The sequence below is a fragment of the Narcine bancroftii genome, chromosome 4, assembly GCF_036971445.1.
Source record: "Narcine bancroftii isolate sNarBan1 chromosome 4, sNarBan1.hap1, whole genome shotgun sequence".
Lineage (NCBI taxonomy): Eukaryota > Metazoa > Chordata > Chondrichthyes > Torpediniformes > Narcinidae > Narcine > Narcine bancroftii.
The window spans coordinates 226,274,468-226,295,031 of NC_091472.1; the positions used below are offsets into that span (position 1 = coordinate 226,274,468).

Below are 20,564 nucleotides of genomic sequence, written 5' to 3' on the forward strand. Positions count from 1 at the left end.
AAGTGCCACATTTTCAATCGCTTCAGAATGATTAATACTGATGGTTTGAGTTCAGTGTACAATTTCTTATGGCAGGCTTTCAGGGACCAGTGCATATGAAGCTCTTTAATGGGAGCTTTGGGTTTGGATGTCTTCCTGCACATTATCCCCCACATTCACTCCTCCCACACCCCCAGTCAAACAGCCTTCCATCCTGATATTTTAAGAAACTCTGAACAGGATTGTTCATAAAATATTTTCGAAAACTCCCACAATTTTGATATCCTAGTTATTTCTACTTCTGAAATAAAAGCAGGGAACGCTGGAAGCACATTCGGCCCCTGTGGAAAGATATAATCAGTATCTAATGTCAGGGATATTTCCCTTTCTCCCATTGCTCCCCCGTCTTCACAATGGCTGAAATTCTTGCTCGCTCTTTCCCACTGTGAGAGCTGAAACTTTAATACTCCCAGTGATGCGGTTTGACCCTCTGAGAGTTTCCAGCATTTTTCTGGATGTATTTCAGCATCTGTAAGATTTTAGAACATAGGACCCTACAGCACAGTACAGCCCCTTCGGCCCTCAAAGTTGTGCCTACCTATATATTCCTACAAATAAAACAAAATCCTTCCTACCTCGTAATCCTCTATGTTTCTTCCATCCATGTGCCTGTCTACAAGTCTCTTAAATGCCCCTAATATTTCAGCCTCCATCACAACCCCGGCAAGGCAGTCCAGGCACCCACAATTCTGTAAAAGAACACCCCTGACGTCTCCTCTAAACTTTCCTCCTTTCACTTTTTACAGCTGTCCTCTGGTGTTTGCTATTCCTACCCTGGGAAAAAGGTGCTGGTTGTCCACCTTATCAACACCTCTCATAATCTTGTAGACCTCTATTAAGTGTCCTCTCATCCTTCTTCACTCCAAAGAGAAAAGCCCTAACTCTGCTAACCTTGCCTTGTAAGATTTATTTTCCAATTCAGGCAGCATCCTGGTAAATCTCCTTTGCACCCTCTCCACAGCTTCCACATCCTTCCTGTAGTGATAATTAATTTTTAATTTTAACTATTCTCTCCCCCCCCCACCTCCCCCAACCCCATACTGACATAAGGGTCACTGTATGGGCAATCCAGAAGAGAACTTGAGAGTTTGGCTTTAACCCCCCCCCCCCCCCCCCGGCCGCCCCCCACTAGTATGTTCAGGAGTGATCTTGAGTGCTGGGACACATTAACAACTCAAGCCAGAACCCTTCATCAAATAGTTTGTGTGCGTGTCTTAGAACATAGAGCATTGAGCAATAGGGAGCAGGAACACACTTTGAAGTGAGGGGAAGGAAGTTTAAGGGGTGCCTGGGGTGGTGGTGGAAGCAGATACTGCAGTAGTGCTGCAGAGGCCTCTACAGAGACATATGGGTATGAAGGGGATGGAGGAATATTTTATCAGGGGCAAGCAGCATATTTTTCAGGTGATTTGGACATCACGATTGGCAAAAACTCATGAGCCAAAGGTCCTGTCTGACCATTCTGCGTTCAAAGATGCACACAAACTATTAGTTCCGATGAAGGACTTGACCACTGTTCCTCTGCTCAACCTGCTGAGTTCCTCCAGCGGGTGGTTTCTGGTCCAGATTCCAGCTTCTGTCTGTGTTGGCTCTGGGGAGAATTAAGGTCTGTCCCTGTCACTGGCCAGCCACAGTTTTGTCAAGTTGCCTGAATTGAAGAGGTTGGACTGTTATTGTACTCATAGCTGTGTGTCTGTCCTCAGGGTGAACCTGGCCAAGATGGTGTGGGGCTGCCGGGCCCTCCTGGTCCCCCAGGATATGTATACAGGGGTGGAAACGTAAGTGCTTCACTATAATCATCACCACATGGGACAAGGTTTACTGCATTGGGCAATGTCTGCTGCATGGGAAAGGTTCACTACATTGGACAAGGTCCGCTGCATGGGAAAGGTTCACTACATTGGACAAGGTCCGCTGCATGGGAAAGGTTTGCTGCATCAGGCAAGATTCACTGCATGGGAAAGGTCTACTGCATTGGACAATGTTCGCTGCATGGGAAAGGTGTGCTGCATTGGGCAATGTTCGCTGCGTGGGAAAGGTTTTCTGCATTGGGCAATGTCCGCTGCATGGGAAATGTTTACTGCATTGGGCAAGATTCACTGCATGGGAAAGGTTTGCTGCATTGGACAATGTTCGTTGCATGGGAAAGATTGCTGCATTGGACAATGTCCACTGCATGGGAAAGGTTTGCTGCATTGGAAAATGTCCTCTGCATGGGAAAGATTTGCTGCATTCAGCAATGTTCGCTGCGTGGGAAAGGTTTGCTGCATTGGGAAAGGTTCGCTGCATTGTACAATGTCCGCTGTGTGGGAAAGGATTGCTGCATTGGACAATGTCCGCTGCATGAGCAAGGTTCGCTGCATTCAGTGAGTAGGCTGAATACTAGGGGCCCAGAGAATAAGGGGATCCAAGCCTCTGTGTTTCAGCGCCTACTCAGTAAAAGATAGCTTGGTCTCATTTTATCATTTCACACTTACTGCGGATCTGTGCGGGTGAAGTCGATGATTGTGGGGGGGGGCAGGGTCAGTGTTGCGCCATTGGCGGGGTGACACGCGTGGTGGTTTCTGTAAACTGTCGGCGATGCCGCGGCAGCATGAAGATTTGCTGCTGCAGCATTTGCGATCCTTCACCTTCCCACCAAGCTATTAGATTTTTAACATCCATTTTAGTCAGAGAATTGTTAAAAATCTAATAGTTTGGTGGAAAGGTGGAGGATGATTGGGGGTTGGTGTGGGTTGAATTAAAGCAGCTTGCTCAGAGCGCCCAGAGGCAGTTAAGTAATTATCAGCACAAATCAAAAACAGACACCTCTGATCTGCCCTGCCATCTCCTTGTATGTACTCCCTGCTAAATGGGCTATTAGCTGCCATGGTTCACGTGCCACGCATGCATGAATCGCCACAAACACAAAGCATGAAAAGAATTCGATGTTCAAACTGTAAATTGGAGAGGGGGAGCCCAAGAGATGAGAGCTGTAAGTAAAATATTTGTTTTATCTAAAAACTGAATTGATTTGCTAATTGTGCCGCACAGTTCAGGTAGGCCGAGGGGAGGGTTCGGAGTCGGCCGTCGGGAGCTCCAGTGACCGGAGCACCAGATGCCCAATTCCAAACCCTCCCCTCAGCCTAGGCCAGAACTCCTGACATTTGAGTCCCAACTCCAAATACTCTCCTGTTCTCTTGGCCTACTGCACCTGCACACCAGAGTATGGTGTGCAGTAGTAGGCCAATCCCTATCATTTTAATTCAAATATTAAAATAACTTTAATCAAAAAAGGGTTGTTTTTACAAAGGGGATGTGGGTGAAATAATGAAGGGACTATATTTTCATTATAAAATTATTTAAATTTAAAAGATGTGTAATGTTATTAAATAATAGCTCATTTTAAATGTAGTCATCACTTTAATAGTTGAAATTATTGGCGACTCATTTCATTTGAATGGGATGTGATCAATTAAATGCAGAGCCTGCCTGTGTGCAAAGAGTGGCTGTATGTGGCGCTCTCTTCCCTTCCCTCTCCATCCTGATGCACTATCTTCCTGCTTGGGGCGGTGACACTAGTGAATACGGGGATGGAGCTGGGAGGTGGAAAATGTTAATAGGGCTGATGTGCTCTGAGCTTGTTGTGGGCGGGGGGTGGGGAGAGAGAGAGAAAGTTGAAGGGGAGGTGTCAAGGCAGTACTGCAGACTTCATCTTGTTTGCATGAGCACCATTCTCATCACCACCAAATGAAAGACAGGAGAGATCAGAAAGTCTCTCCCCATGCCATTACCGACCTGAAGGACAAAACACACACTCACAACGCGGAGCTTCCTCTCCACTTTGTGGTCAGCAGAAGCAAAGGTTGCCTGGCTATGGCTGCCAATTTTAGAGTGTGTGAGTGTGAGTGCGTTGGTTGCAAAATGTGTTTGCACATGCATACGTGCAGAGCTGTGGTCGAGGCACCTTTTTATGTGCTCTCACTCCCCTAATGTTAAGACCTGGCTACTCCCCTGTAGTGGGGTGGGGCCTTACTAAAGATCAGACTAGGGCCCAGGTAGTAGTTAATCTGCCACTGGCTGCATTGGATAAAGTTTTCTGCATTGGACAAGGTTTCTGCATGGACAAGGTTTGCTGCATGAGACAAGGTTTTATACTTGGGAAAGGTTTGGTACATTGGAAGTTTTGCTGCATTGGACAGGCCGGTGATGAGTACAAAGAAGTGGATCCTCTGCTACATGAGATGTGGAGAGATGCAGCGAAGAAACAGGCCCTCCAGCCCATTGAGTCCTCACATCCTCAGCCAGCCATGCACACCAGTCCTACAGAAATCCCATTATGTTACTCTCCCCACATTGCCAATGACTCTCCCTGGATTCTCCCACTCACCTGCATCCTTTACAGAGCATGGCAGAGAATAATTAGCCTGTGTTTGGGATGTGGGAGGAAACCAGAACACCTGGGAGAAACCACAATAACATGCAATCTCCATAGACAATACCTGTGTCCTAGGATTGAACCCGGATCTGTGCGAGCCATTGACCACTGCACCACTGTGTTGCTTTTGGTCATCTTGAGTGAAGCACAGTTTAGACGATATCTGAGGGAGGAGGAATTGGGTCCATTACAGGTTCTCTTGAATGATAAAGGGTCTGATTTGGTAACAGAGGTCCTTAGATGAAATGTGCAGGCAGAGGATTGAGGATGACCTCATTGATCGGTGTGAGCTGAATGGTGGATTCCATACAGTCAATAGAGGGGATTCCAACACAAGTAGCAAAGCTGAGAGCTTTAACTTGGTTAGTTGGGAGTCATTTAAGGAAGAATGTCCTTGCAAAGGGACCATGAGGAATCTGCAGCTTCCTTAACCTGAGGGAGTGGGGCAGGGAATGGGAGAGCAAGCCTTGAATTATGAGGATTGGATAGGTTGAGACCTCTCTCCCTGGAGACTAACAGAGACCTTACAGAGGTTTATAAAATCACGAATCACATAGGTACGGTAAAAGAGTGCACGGATAAAGTTTTTAGTTGTAACCTTTTTTTTACCGGGGATGGAGAGTCTAAAACTAATTTACATAGATTTAAGGTGAGAGTGGAAAGAAGTAAAAGGTACCTGAGGTGCACCTTCTTCACACAGAGGGTGATGGGTTTGTGAAACGAGCTGCTAGAGGAGTAGAAGTAGGGACAATTTTAATGTCCAAAAGACCAGTACGTGAAGGGGAAAGATTTAGAACAGTGGTTTTCGAACTGCCTCCCTAAACTCACATTCCACATTAAGCATTCCCTATACCATAAGTGCTCTGTGATTAGTAAGAGATTGCATAAGGTGGTATGTGAGTGGAAAGAAAAAGTTTGAAAACCACTTTTGTAATCGTACCTAATTGACTCGTTATTTGCACAGTTTCATAACTCCAAATGAAATGGGCCAATGACAATTTTTTCACCAAATATTTCAGTAATAATTGGGTCCAGAGCAGTGATTCTCAACCTTCCCTTCCCACCCACATACCACCTTAAGCGATCCCTTACTAATCATAGAGCACCGATGGCACAGGGAATACTTATAAGTGGAATGTGAGTTTAAGGGGGCAGTTTGAAAACCACTGATTTAGATGGATGTGGGCTGAGCACAGACAAATGAAACTAACTCAGTCAGCACGGACAATTTGGGCAAAGGGGCCTTTTTCTTGCTGCAGAAGTGGATGACTCTAAAATTGATCTTTGTCGGGCCAGGGTTAACAGAGGTAGGCTAGGCAAGACACAGATCAGCTGAGGTCTGGTGGATGAAATGAGAAATGTGTGTGACCACGTACTGTGCTCGCGTTAACAATGTATCCAGTTCCAGAGGCAAGGCAGGAAGAATCAGTACTCTTTGAGATCCGCACACAATCATCTGCAGTACCTTCAGAGGTGACATAGAGTGGTTCAGTAGTGGGTAGAACCACTGCCGTGCAGTTCGGCAACCTGGGTCTATCCTGACCTCGGGTCCTGTCTGGAGTTCTCCCTGTGCCTATGTGAGTTGCCTTCCACATTCCAAAGGCAGGCAGGCCAGTAGGTTAATGAGCTTTCTATAAATTGCTCCTACTGTAGATTGCTGGAGGGTGCTGGGATATATATTTTTAAATATATATTCCAGGGCAGCATGGTTGGCGTGATACCTTCACAGCGCCAGCAATCGGGACTGGGGTTCGAATCCTGCGCTGCCTGTAAGGAGCTTGTACGTTCTCCCTGTCTTTGCATGGGTTTTCCCCAGGGGCTTCGGTTTCCCTCTGCCGTTCAAAATGTACCGGGGGTGTAGGTTAATGGGTGTAAATTGGGTAGCACAGACCTGTGGGACGAAATGGCCTGTTACTGTGCTGTATGTCTAAATTTAAATTTAAAATTTAAAGACACAGCCCAGTAAAAGGACCTTCTGGCCTACGAGCCCGCATCGCCCAAATACTTTCCATGGCCAATTAACATGAGGAGAGCGTACAAACTCCTCATAGACAGCGGTGGAATGGAACATGGGCCGCTGGTGCTGTGATAGCAACACGCTAACCGGTACACTAAATAAAAGAGAGAATAGCTACAGTGAAAGAAAGCATTGATGGGAGTGTTCTGAGACCACATACGGACTGAGTGATCACCTCAAATGACAGGAGAAAATATGAGAAGTAACACACTCAGACCTTACAACTGATCTTAGAGCATGAAACATTGTTGCTCGTTTAGTTCCGGTCTTGCCCTGAGTTTCTTTAATGCCTTTAGAACCTTGAGTTTGAAGTGGAAAGTGACTCAATAACTGCTTTCAACTATCAACCAGATAATTTGTTCTAATGATGAACGAATCTGAGAGCGTGGTCAGGAGGGAGGCCAACGTGCCTCTCTCTGCAAAATATCACCTGTGTGGTTGCCAGGGATTCGGTGAGCACGTTGGCTTGGGATATCCAAGCTTCCTGCGAGGTCCTCCGCGTGGCCTTTGGTGGCTTCCTGAAGTTTCCTCAACGTTACATTAGCTCAGTGCTGCCCACTGGTACACAGCCAGAGCAGGGGCAGTGAGGTGCCGCAGTCGTGGCACTGACAGACTCTCAGAGGGCTTCCTCATCAGCTCGATGGACCCCCAATAGCTTTCCATGACACCAGGCCAGCAGGTATCAAGGATTCAGCTGCTGCGGGCCAATTGAGAATGGTTTGGGGTTAGGGAGGAGAGACGAGGGAAGTGGGTGGGCAGTGGAGCATGAGTGGGAAGGTTGAGGTGGGCAGGGAAGAAGCAGGAGACCGTTGTGTACGGTCACTGTTGGCGAAACCAACGAGATTATGGGATTGGAACCAGGAAATGAAGTAACTCAGGCATCTGTCTGTAAAGGGAGAAACTTCTCAGAAGGTTACTGTGTTGAAATTTAAAATTAAAGTTACTGTTTAATGTGAAATGATCATTAATTCTCTCCTTCCTCAGACGGTTGATGGTCTTGCAGTTGCTCCTGGAAGAGAGGTAGGAAACTTTCCTTCTAATAAATGTTACAAGGTTAATGTGCCGCCATGGATCTGGCCCCACTCTGTCAATGGGTCAAGTTCAAGTTTATTGTCACATGATTCAAAGATGCAGTGATTTGAGGTTGTTTTGCGAGCAGATCAATAAACCTCTCATACACAGTACAGGTACACGATCCTTTTATCCTGACATCTAAAATCCAGAAAGCTCCAAAATCTGGCAAGTGGGGACCGGCGGTTGGGGGAGGCGGCCGAGGGGCCGGAGGTTGGGGGAGACTGCCGGTTAGCCGAGGGACCACGGTTGGGGGAGATGGCCGGGTGAATGGAATGGGGTGGGGGTGGATACGGCAGCACAATTCGGGTGGGCTTTCCGAAATCCAGAAAAATCCAAAATTCAGAACCCACTGTCCCCCAAGGGTCTGGATAAAGGATTGTGTACCTGTACAACAAGTAAGACACAGCACAAAAGTACCAAAAGTGCAGAGATACAGAGAGACCAGTTGGTATGGATCAAATGCAGCATCATTTATTATTTTGTTTTCGTTCAAGTGTCTGATAATGTTGGAAAAGGAACTGTCCTTAAACCCAGTGGTGCATGAGCTCACACTCAAGAATCTTCTTCCTGGCGGGAGGCAGCAGCAGACCGGATAGTGGGATGTTGGCAGCATCGGACCGGGGAGGGGAGGGGGAAGGTGCTCTCCCTGCACCCACTTAGCTGCGCTACTGCCCCTCCTCCACTCTGCCTCAACTCTTCCCAAAAGGTTGTTTGTTGGGAGATGCCCCAATTGTGAAAGGTGAGGGTGCCACCGTCTGAACCATGGCACATTTTTGGCTGATGTTGCGGATGCTTCACTGGTCACGGATACCTTCCCTGCTATTATTGACTTGAGTGATGGCATTTCCACCAGTGGGAAAGTTTCAGACTAGGGGCCATAGTTTCAAGATAAGGGATCAATCATTTGCAATAGAGGTCCACAGATATTTCTTCTCACAGAGGGTGGAGAATCTCTGAAACTTTCTGCAACAAAGCTTTGTGACGGTTGGACCATTAAAAAGAATTAGAGAATGAGAGTTTATGAGGAATGTACAGATGGACTGAAATTCTTATTTGCAGTCCATAGTTAGAGTGCCGGTGGTACGGGAGGTTCACAAGCCTGATAGCTGTTGGTACAAAAACCGTTCTTGAACCTGGAGGTGTCAGACTTCAGGCTTCTGTGTCTTCTGCCTGGAAGTAGCAGTGAGAAGAGGTTGTGACCATGATGATGAGGATGTTTTATGATATTGGCTGCCTTCTTGAGTCAACATCTCAGGGAGATGTCTTCAATAGGCATTATTTAAAGTTTAACTTTGAGGCCGATAAACAACTGTGAGACTGAAGTATTGGAGATCTGGTATTGAGGAACAGGTGAGGTTCGTGGCAGATAAGCCATGATCATATTGAAGGATAGGGCAGGATCTAGGGGCCACATGGCCAGCTCCAGTTTTCTTATGTCAGTTTGTCCTTTAAATTATTATCATCTATTTTCATCAGCAATAATTTGAAACGAGTAGTGAATGAGAATCTCGAGGTTCCAGAGGCAGTTTTCAGTTGCAATAATGTGTAGCTTTGGTGTGTGACATTCCCATTCACCCTGTGTGTGACCTTCCCATCCTTCTGTGTGTGACGTTCCCATTCACCCTGTGTGTGACGTTCCCATTCCTTTCGTGTTTAATGTTCCCATTCCTTCCATGTGTGATGTTCCCATTCACCCTGTGTGTGACATTCCCATTCCCCCTGTGTGATGTTCCCATTCCTTCTGTGTTTGACGTTCCCAGTCCTTCCATGTGTGACGTTCCTTTTCCCATGTGTGACATTCCCATTCCTTCTGTGTGTGACATTTCCATTCCTTCCATGTGTGATTTTCCCATTCCTTCCGTGGGTGACATTCCCATTCCTTCCGTGTGTGACGTTCCCTTTCCCGTGTGTGACATTCCCATTCCTTGTGTGTGTGACGTTCCCATTCACCCTGGGTGATGTTCCCATTCCCCATATGTGACGTTCCCATTCCTTCCGTGTTCGACGTTCCTTTCCCCCTGTATGTGACACTCCCATCCTTTCCGTGTGCGATGTTCCCATTCCTTCCATGTGTCACGTTCCTATTCCCCTGTATGCAATGTTCCCATTCCCCTGTAGATACCATTCCAATGGCATTTGTTCCTATTTCTTAGGGTCCCAGAGGACCAAAAGGCAACCCTGGAGATCCAGGGCTTCATGGACCTATGGGGCCAAAGGTGAGTCCTTCAACAAAAACACATAGCTGTGCTTAGTTGGCACTTTTGAAGTCATAAGAGGCTGGGAGGTTGGTTGGTGGGGGAGATAGAGTGCCTAGGGATGACCCACTCTGACAGGAAGATGCTCAGAGTGCATCTTTCTCATCCCCTCTGCCTCCTATCACTCGCCCGCTTCTTTTACACCATCCCCTTCTCACCTACATTGACCTATCACCTGCCAGTCCTTGCACCTCCCCCTCCCCTTTTATTCGTGTGTCTGCCCTCTTTCTTTTTCTTCCTGACTTTTAGCATCGACCATGCATGGATGCTGCCTGACCCGCTGACTTCCTCCAGCATTTTGTGTGCTGTTCCTTTCACTTGAGGCAGCACAGCCCATGTCGTATCAACACTGGGTAATAGTGACTTCTTTCTTCCTGGGCTTTTGCCCGAATTATCCTGAAACCATCTGTTTGTTGCCCCTCCTACCAACTGGAGACATTTTCCCCTGAATACTCGATTGGTTTCTTCCGGTGGGAATGAACTCTACAGCTACCCAGGCCTGAGCTGTTGGTCAATCTGAGTCTACCTGGGTTCGGACGGGAGGGAGGGAGGGAGGGATTGAGGCCCAGGTTGTGCTTCTTGTAATGGAGCAGCGGAGAAACTCAAAAGCTGCAGGTACTGGAATCTTGAGCAGACGAAGAGCTGTTGGAGGCAGCATCTGTGGGAGAAATGGTCAGTCAACAGGAACACATTGACTGAGTTCCTCCAGCAGTTCTTTGCTCAGCATAGCCAGAGGGGTTTTTCTCCGTTCATTCTTTCAGCAAGCTTGACATTTCTTGCTGATCCTTACCTGAGAAGGGATATAGCATGGAAACAAACCCTTTAGCTCATCAAGTTCATGCTAGCGCCCGTTTACACAAATTCAACATTGATCCTGCTCTTTGGTCCGATCATCTCCTCCCAGATTCTGCCCATCCAGCAGAAACCAGATTACCCCGGGGAGGGGATGGAGAAGCCCACACAGTTATAGGGAGAACGTGCAAACTTTGCACTGACAGCGTCAGAGGCTAGGATTGAACCCGGGTCTCTGGTGCTCTCGAGGCAGCAGGTCTTCCCACTGTGTCACGGCACAGGGGAGTGATGGTGGGGAGCACCCATGTGGTGTTTGTGGTAAAAGATGACCCGTCTCATCAATATAGGGTGGAAGCATGTCCCGCAGTAAGAGAGGTGAGGCAGAATATCCACATGATGAGGTGACGTCTGCCTTGGGAAGCCAAGTGATAAGAGCAGCTGAGCTTAGGAGTGTGCGGGGTCTGGTTTAACTCCAAGGTGGTTAGGTGATCAGAATTCACTCCAAAAGAATCCTGCATATTCGCATCTCTGGGTGAACCAATCCCCTCATGTAGGAATGTCAAAGTAGCCTGGGTCCCTTTGCTCAATCCCCTAAGGAAGGTAAATTCTCCCCAATGCAGTGGTGGTGGAGGTAAGGTATTTTAAGAGACTATTAGATAGGTACATGGAGCTGAGAAAAACGGACGGTTTTCCAGTGGTGAAACTCAAGGCAGTTGTTCAAGTGGATTATTAAGTCACCACAACACTGTGGACTGAAGGACCTGTACAGTGCTGTGGATTTCCGTCTTCGATGTTCTCCTTAACCTGTGACTGTGATGCAATCTTTGAAGTGTTTATCCGCTAAGAATTGTTAATAAGAAGTTGTCCCTGCTTCCTCAGGGTGAGAAGGGAGAGCCTGGTTACATCACCGGCTTCGACAGGGCCACCTTGAACCATTTGCTTTCTGCAAACCCTGACCTGAAGGTGAGTCAGCCGCAAAAGACAGCCCAGTTCAGCTGGTGCCGGTACCCCTGCCCCTGGGAAGTCGGGAGCAAGAACAGAGAGCAACTCTGCCCCACAACTGTCTGCCTCCCCACAGCCCAACTTCCATCATAATGAGAATGAGTTTTTTGTCATACCCCATCGTATCAAAATTCTTACTTGCTGCAGCCGAAACAGATACTTCCAAAATATAATAAAAGTAACATTAATTGAATCAAAAGACAATAAATAAATAAGAAAGCTATACAGTTATTTCAGTGCAAAAATGATGTGATTTGCAAAAGTGTAGACAGTCCTTTCAGGGTGTCAGAGAAGTCCCTGATTAGTGTAACAAGGGGAGGTTCAATGAGTCTGAAAGCTGTTGGAAAGAACCTGCTCTTGAACCAAGAGGTGCTGGTCTTCTGTGCCTTCTGCCCAAAGGGAGCAGTGAGAAGTAGTTGTGACCATACGTTGTTGGCTGCCTTCTTGAGGCAAGGCCTCACATAAGTGTCTGCAATGGATGGGAGGCTGGACCCTGTGCTGGCCCTGGCTATGTTTGCTCCTTCTGTAGCCTTCTGCGTTCTTGGCATTTCATCCTGCCAGCTATTTCATTCCTCCGAAAACAGAAAGGCGCTTGAAAAACTCATCAGGCCTCGAGCATCCATGGGAAGTAATTCCATTCCTCCGTGGCCTGACGTGCATCATACTGTTCATCCCAACCAGAGAAAGTGGCTGACCATTCTCTCTTGAAGTATTTGCTTCAACTTATACATCTTCCTTAGGCAACAAAAGCAAAGGGTAAAAGGTCATGTCATGTAATTGTCATGTAATGCTACATTTAGAATATAACAAACATGAAATTCTTTAACTTTGTCTATCATAAATAAGGTGGAGAGTCACCACTTTGTGACCAACTTCGCCCCTCATTTGTGGAAAAATCTTCTGCAAGTCCATCTATCCTAGTTGACGATACCTAGCACATTGCCCTCTCTCCCTCTCTACAGACCTGGACAGCACCAATGTCCTTGTTGATCTTCCTTTTGAGTTATTGGAAATTGTTGTGCTTCTGGTTTATGACCAAGGGCGAAGGATGGCCAAAGTAACTCTGGCACTGAGCATCAGTACAAAAGAGGAAAATTCAACAAACCCTGAACCAAATGGCGGCACCTACAGCACGACTATGTAGATCCAGGATCCCACTGGTCCACCACATGTAATTGATTGAGTTCCCGGCACATTGCCTTGCCTCCACCACCACACCTTCCAATTAATCGGCCCTTTCCCCAACCTTGACACCTCTGTAACTCGAGTGGGCTGTTCAGATGGAATCAGAGGCAGTTTTGTATTCATGTCCCTGTAATATTTCCCCCACTTTAATGGATGCATTGATTCCTGGAGGGCCCCAGACAACATCAGGGTTGCTACCTGACTTGTGGCTGATCTCAAATGACCCCCAGCAGTGTAACTGTTAGGAAACTTACAACAAAGCGAGATTTCTCTCTTCCCTGCCATCATTCCCTTTCCCAAAGCAAACAATGGACACATGGAGAACAATCCCAGATGGAGCAGTTCAACCCAACTTGGCAACTCATTCAAGAATCGGAGCCAATCAACAGAAGAACAGGTACAAAAAATGACGACAAAGCAGTATTGGAAATTTGAGGTGGCAAAGAATACCGTATATACTCATATAATAGTCGAGTTTTTTGGACCAATTTTTTGGGCATATTTTGGGGAGGAGTTGACTTTTACACGGGTCAAATTTTTGACTGCGGTAAGTACCTGCATAGTTCAAGGTATCAGGAGCTCAGTAGAACGTTCGGCCAGGACCTAGGAGAGAGTCTGTGGTTGGGCCACCTGGTGGCCGGGCGGTTGGGGCAGGTCCACAGTCAGGACGTCGAGAGCTCTGGTGGGCAGAGCTTCAGTAGGCGGGCTGTCGAGGCATCAGGAGCTTGGATGGGCGGCAAGTCAGGGCGAGGATCCACAGTCGGGGCATCAGGTGTTCGGGTCGATGAGGCGAGGGCTTACAGTTGTGGCGTTGGGAGTTGATGGGCAGGCGATTGGGGCCAAAAATACATGGATCATATGGAAAACAGGCAAATTTTGGGCCAAAAAAAGGAGGGGGGAGGGAATTGACTAATATGTAGGATTGACAATTACATGAGTATATACAGTATCTGTGGGGTTGCAACACTGGTATGGAGGTGCCAATGCACAGGACAGGAAAAGACGACAGAGTGTTGTGAACTGGGCCATGGCCTTCATGAGCACCAGACTTCACTCCATCAAGGACATCTACAAGAGGCGGTGTCTTAAGAAACCATCCTCTATCCTCAAGGACCCTCACCAGCCAGGCCATGCCCTCTTCACACTGCTTCACTCAGGAAGGAAGTAAAACGAGCATCCAATGGTACAAAAACAGCTTCTTCCCCTCCGCCATGAGATTTCTGAATGGTCAATGAACCTCAGACACTACCTCACTTTATCCTATTTTCTTGCACTATTTATATTTGTAGCAATGTTTGCACTGTGATGTCACAAAACAACAAATTCTGTGACAATAAATTCTGATTCTAACTCTTGGGTTTTGTACCTCGAGCTACCAGTGCTGAGGTTAAAGTCTGTTTGCTGCAAACCTATGTAGCAGCCTGGCTAACATACTAAAACCTCAGAACAAGACTGGGACTTGTGCTGAAGTGAAAAGCCTGATGTGTGGCTTCTTTGTCCTTGCATGGCGTGCGATAAATGAAACTAGACTGTGTACTGGATCCAGCATCAGAGGAGGGAAATTTCTCCCCATCCCACTCAACCGTCTGCTTCAGTGAGGGGGTGGGATAGTGTTGAGGTTTCAGGACTCGCTTCATACATCACAAGCATGGTAGAATCATGTCTGACTGGATACTTCCTGCAGCTGGCACACCCATAGCTTAGAGAGACATTATAGTCCTAAAGGGCCAAAGAAGGGAATTAACTTCCCTGGAGGCATTATGTTAAATGTTCAGGACAAATTAATTCCAGAGAGCATGTTGCACCCCTGAAAATGGGAAGAAATAATCACAGAAGTGATCAGGTGATGTTTCCCCAGTGGGACCATTTACTCAAATCAATGATCAAATATATACACAATTTCCAAACAACATACCAACTAGTAGAATACATACCCTCTGTAAACTACAATGATGTACAGTAGTTCCCTGAGACATTGTTCTCATTTTCTCTACTGTTACTGCTAAATCACATTTAACTATGGCTCAGTAAACTCTCGCAAAACTTGTCAAAGTTCCTAAATACACAATATGCCAACAACTTTCAAATACGTTTACTTATGTGCACATCTGACTTAACCACACGGTGGAATCACTCGGCACTGCTACGGATTGCACTCTGCTTACATGCAGGGGCTCTGCTCACACAAACACACCTGGCCATACTCGGCAAAACTGGACTTTAACTTACTCAAAATGTTACATAACATTCTCTTGACATTTGAACCATCTTAGTGAATGATCACAGCCACTCCAGCAGTGGGGACTACCCACAACGTTCCTGAAAATGGAGGAAAATAGTCACAAGAGTGATCAGGTGATGTTTCCTCAGTGGAAGCGTTTACTCGAATGAGGGACGTACCGCAATGCCCCCTGGGTAATGTGGGCGGAGACACTATAATACTATTATGGTACCATTCTTACCAATAAAGAATGACTTAAACAATGAATGAATTAAAAACATTTTGACATTTTAACCCTTTTACACATAATATGAGTTTCCACTGTTTTAGGTACCTTTTGAACATCACAAAACCTTTTAAGTATGTTCCTTTTAAACAGTTTTACCCTTATCACAGCATTTTCACCTCATTACAGACCATGAATTTACTGTCTTTTAGACTTGTTACAAGAGTCGTTCCAAACAATCATGCAATCTGATTTAATTTCCCAATAATTGCATTACTGCTTCTTAGGTTTTAAACTCACAACATTGTTCAAAATCTAGAATACAACTAACTGGGTGAAACCTAGCTTCATTATAAATTTCTGTGCCAATTTTGAGGCCTACCTTTGGATCTGGTTTAGACATGGTCATCTGGGCATATATTGCATCCTGTGTGTCACTCTCTGTGTGTGGGAATGCAGTTCTGTTATTTGTAAACTTACACCTCCCCCCCCCCGACCCCCATTCTCGCAGCCAATGGAAGGGAAAACAAAGGTATGAGTGACTTCATTGGCTGCCGGGGAAGCCCGCCATCAATTCAGCTGGCAGGCGAGCCAATCAGGTTCATCCTTCTGAGCTAGTGAATTAGCTGCTGTCTTGATGATTGCAGTGACAATGTGTCCCACGCTGCTTGTTGAAAGACACAAAAACTGCAGACACTGGAATCTTGAGCATACAATGAGAAGCTGGAGGGACTCATAGGGTCAGGCTGCATCCATGGGGAGAAACGGTCAGTTGACGATTCAGGACGGTACTCTACCTTGATTCAAGATTCGATAAAGGTCCCCGACCTGAAACGCCGACTGACCCTTTCTACCCGTGAAAGCTACCTGACCCAATGAGTCCCTCCAGCTTCTCATTGTTTCCTCCAAGAGGTGCCTGTCCTCTGCTTAAGGCTCCTTCCATTTCTTCTCCATTTTGTCTGATAAGGACAGTCTTCCCTCCCCCAACCCCTTGAGTTCCAAGCTAGCATTACCTTGAATGCATCAACATGGATTTTTTTTTTCCAGTTCTGGGTATCTTTGCTTCAGTGACTTTCAGAGATCCATAATTTACAGTTAGAGTTGCGATGGTGCCATTGTAGCGGCGGCTACACTGCTAACTGCACAACCAGACGGGTTGAGTTCAGTGAGCAAAAACTGATTTATTGCAGGCTGCCTGGCTGGTCTTACACTCCCAGCCCGGACCTGGCTGAGAACCACACTGGGGGGCCCCAATGTCACCGGGGCGTCATGTGGGTCCCCAAGCTCGGGCTTCTGAGCCCAGTGCCGAGGTCAGGAGGAAACCCCCGACGGCGCCATTTTGGCCAGCTGCCCTGTGACAAGTGGGGCCGGTTCGCCTGCCTAATTACAGTGCCAGTGACCCGTGTTCAAGTCCCGCACTATCTGTAAGGAGATTGTATGCTCTCCCCGTGTCTGTGTGGGGTTTCCCTCAATTCTCTGGTTTCCATCTACCCTCCAAAACATAGGTTAGTTTAAATGGCCAGAATCAGCTTCTACTGTGCTGTTAATTTAAAAATAATCTCACAACACTTTGCACAAACAAATTCCTTATCATAGCCCTGTTTGATTTTTGATGTGCATTTCAGTATGATGGTCTCTCCTCTCATTCTTCCCTCAGCCTGGGCTCTCAAAACACTTTATAATTTGAATCGGCTCTTACGCCTTTATTTTTCAGAGAAAAAATGTTGGAGTTCTTCTCTGTGTCTTCTCTCTAATTCAGAAGCCAGAATCGAACTCAGCTCTCCCAAGTCTGGTCAAACTCTGCTTTCTTCAGCCACTGTTAAATTTGGTACATTGCTCACTGTTTAAGGAATCACAGAGCTTAGAAACAGGCCCTTTGGCCCACTATGTCCATGCTGATTTTACTCTTCCCACATCCTGCCATGCCCCAGGAAATCAGGGGTAATGGACAGTGGCCACTTAACAACATTCCACCCGTTTATGAGGAGCAGAGGAAAGAAAGCAAAGCACCTGGAGGAAACCTATGCAGTCACAGGGAGAACATGCAGACAACAGCCCAGGTCAGGATCAAACCAGGGTCTTTGATACAGTGAAGCAGCGGTGCAACTTGGTTGCCACTGTCCTTCAGCTGACGTATGAAAGTTGCAATCCTTGCTGCTCTCCACCTTTGACCCTGTCTCGCCCACTGTGGTGGTCATCGACCTCGGGGCTTTGTTCACAAGTCGTTTCTGGACCCGTGTTTGTCGTGTTGAATGAGCTCCCCAATCAGACTGCCTTGTATCTGAAGCTCTCTAAATATTTGTCTTTCAGGGTGATCCTGGTGTTCCCGGACCCTTGGGCCCACAGGTAACGTTACAACATTCCTGTTGTATGGTATTCACATCAGATCATGTTGGACACCGAGGTTTGCCACTGCATTTTCTAATTAGCACTAGGTCTACACTGGAAACCCCTGAGTGTAGCGAACCACTGTTCCTTATTCTCAGATTCTACCTGGTACAATGAAAAGGGTTCATTTCGACTCTAAACATTCATCCAGTCATACAAAGTGGAAAGGCAAGAACACATTACAGTGTGCAGTGCCACAGATCAATTAACACACATCAAGGGGACTGTGCGGGATTCATTCAGGAGCTTGATGGCTGTGGGGCAGAAACTGTCCTTCTACCTGGAGGAGCGCAATTTCACACTCTTTTGGCCTTCTCCCTGATAGGAGGATGGAGAAGAGAGTGTGTCTGGGGTGGGGTGGGTCCTTCAGTGCGTTGGCTGCCTTTCTGAAGCAGCGGGAAGTACAGGTGGAGTTGATGGAGTGGAGGGAGGTTGGTGCGATGGTCTGAGCTGTGTTCACCACCACCTGCAGCTTCTGACATTGGGCAGAGCAACTCCCGTGTGCCTGTAGGAGTTGTTGAGGGATACGGGGGACATGCTGACCTCCCTTAGCCTTCGAGGCAAGTAAGAGGCCTTGGTGCGCTCTCTTTACCCTTGCATTGATGTGGTTGGTCCAAACCAGGTCACTAGAAATATTTAGTCCCAAGAATTTGAGGCTACCTACTGTGTCCACTTCAGCCCCATTGACATGGACGGGGAGTGGGTTCTAGCCACTCTGAAGTTTATGATTACCCCCTTGTCTTACTGACCAATCATCGAAGCTGGGCTCAGAAAGTTAAGTGACAGAGTCTGTATTGCAGAGAGTGTGACCTCCCCAAGACTTCCCCTTTTCCTACACTTACCTGATCACATGATTCTACATCTCTTCAGTTACCCCCTTTATTTCCATTCCCTTTTCTTCTCTTATTGTTTATTTTTGAAAAAGAATTCCAAAGTAATTAACCTTCTGGAAGCAATAAATGTCTGCTATTTTAAAGGGAAAAGAAATGATTGCACAGGGGAAAGACTGATAATCAGCAATGGTGTTTCCCTTCTAACATGTTGAATCAATGGATGCAGGATGTTGAGTAAGACTAATCGGGAGAGGTCAATTCCTGACACCTGTCTGAAGCCGTTACCTCTCACTCCAAAGATACAGAGATTTCATTCTATATTTATACAATTTCAAATGGGTAAGGGGTAGAAGTGACCCCCACCTTTGCATTACATCATTTTATCATTGAAAAAAACACATTCTCAGCTCTGTTTTCTGATGTTTATCTTACACAAAAGAATAGTGTTTTTGTCTGGTAAGTAATCAACTTTACCTTGAAGGATACAATTTTAATGATGTTTATGCCAGCAGTATTTCAATTTTAATGATGTTTATACAAGCCATTTCTTATCTTTGCCTTAGCAAGGCCTACAACCTGTTTTCTGCTGAGTTTGCAAAATGAGTTGAGCCATTTTGTGACACACCATAAGATTTTAGCCATTTTATAATTATAAGCTGCCTTCTAATTCGAACAGCAAAAGCTTTAAGCATTGAGATATAAACTATACTTCCAAGTTGTTGAGGGATACGGGGGACATGCTGACCTCCCTTAGCCTTCGAAGCAAGTAAGAGGCATTGGTGCGCTCTCTTTACCCTTGCATCAGTGTGGTTGGTCCAAAACAGGTCACTAGAAATATTTACTCCCAAGAATTTGAAGCCACCTATTGTGTCCACTTCAGCGCCATTGACGTGGACGGGGCTCATTCTGAAGTCTATGATCAGCCCCCTTGTCTTACTGACCATTTATCGAAGCTGGGTTCAGAGGGTTGAGTGACGGAATCCATGTTGCAGACAGAGTGATTTTCCTTCGAGCAAGTACATATGGTGGTGGGTTTGAAAACTACTGCCTAAAGTGGTGATTTGATGCTGTGAATCCTATGGACGGTCCAAATGCTGCTACTATGTGCCGGTGGAGGAGTGAGTGAATGGTTGCGAAAGGGGAACCAGTCACATGGGCTGCCATGTCCTGTGTGATGTCAAGTGCTGTTGAAGCTGCACTCGTCCAGTCAAGTGGGGAGTATTGTGTCACATGCCTGACGAGCCTTGCAGATGGCAGACAGGCATTGGGAAGGTGAGTAACTTGTCACAGGAGTCACTAGCCCCTTATCTGTGCTCATGACGTGTAGATGGCTACTCCAGTTCAGATTTTGGTCAATGATAATCCCCAGGTTGATGATAGGGATTCAGTGATGGTAGTGCCACTGTATGTAAGAAACTGTGAATGGAGATTTTATGGTACACTGTTAACAGTATATCCCATAAGCAGAAGGAAGGCTGATCTTTGTTCCCAGTGACTGCATTATAACCTAACTTGGAAAGGCCAGGATCACACAGTGCCAGAGACCCATCTCAGCTGAGCTCATGATTCAATCTATTGGGAAGTCAGGGAATCAAGTTGCCTGTGCAGGAAGGTGGCAGTGAAGTGAAAGGGTCGCCACGGCCATTTGGATGAGAATGAGATGGTTATTGTCATACACACAAGTACAGACACAACGAAAGTCTTACTTGCTCATTTTCCCAATAATATAAAACACATGAACAACAATACATATAATTAAGACGACACAAAGAGAAGAAAAAGAAGACAATAAAAATAAAAGGAAGAGAAAATAAAACAAATAATAAAGTTCACATTGGCTGGTTGCAGACAGATTTTTCTTGGTCCGGGGAAGTCTTATGGTTCAGTTGATTCAGGGAGGTTCAAGAGCCTGATAGCTGTTGGAAAGAAACTGTTCTTGAACCTAGAGGTGCTGAACTTTGGGATTCTGCACCTTCTGCCTGAAGAGGTTATGACCAGAGTGATGGAGGACCTTATGATGTTGACTGCCTCTTAAGGCAGTGGCCTGCTTCGATGGACGGGACACCGTAAAAGGTAGGGCGGACATGTGGGCTGAATGGCCTGCTCTTCCTTTAT

General features: G+C 46.4%; 1 protein-coding gene and 1 long non-coding RNA gene across 3 annotated transcripts in view; one reads left to right on the forward strand and one right to left on the reverse strand.

Moving 5' to 3' along the window:
* LOC138761656 (collagen alpha-1(XVIII) chain-like) overlaps nucleotides 1-20,564 on the forward strand; it is a 290,964-nt gene that overhangs the window by 244,056 nt on the left and 26,344 nt on the right. For both annotated transcript variants that reach the window (XM_069934180.1, XM_069934179.1), the window contains 5 exons: nucleotides 1,743-1,817; nucleotides 7,458-7,493; nucleotides 9,701-9,763; nucleotides 11,474-11,557; nucleotides 17,539-17,574. In XM_069934180.1, coding sequence (XP_069790281.1) covers nucleotides 1,743-1,817; nucleotides 7,458-7,493; nucleotides 9,701-9,763; nucleotides 11,474-11,557; nucleotides 17,539-17,574 — 294 coding nt within the window. The remainder of the gene's footprint in view (nucleotides 1-1,742; nucleotides 1,818-7,457; nucleotides 7,494-9,700; nucleotides 9,764-11,473; nucleotides 11,558-17,538; nucleotides 17,575-20,564) is intronic.
* Nucleotides 11,752-14,045, reverse strand: LOC138761657 (uncharacterized). Its single transcript, XR_011356418.1, has 2 exons — nucleotides 13,902-14,045; nucleotides 11,752-12,331 (listed from the first exon to the last, which is right to left on the reverse strand). It is a non-coding gene; the product is annotated as an uncharacterized lncRNA (long non-coding RNA).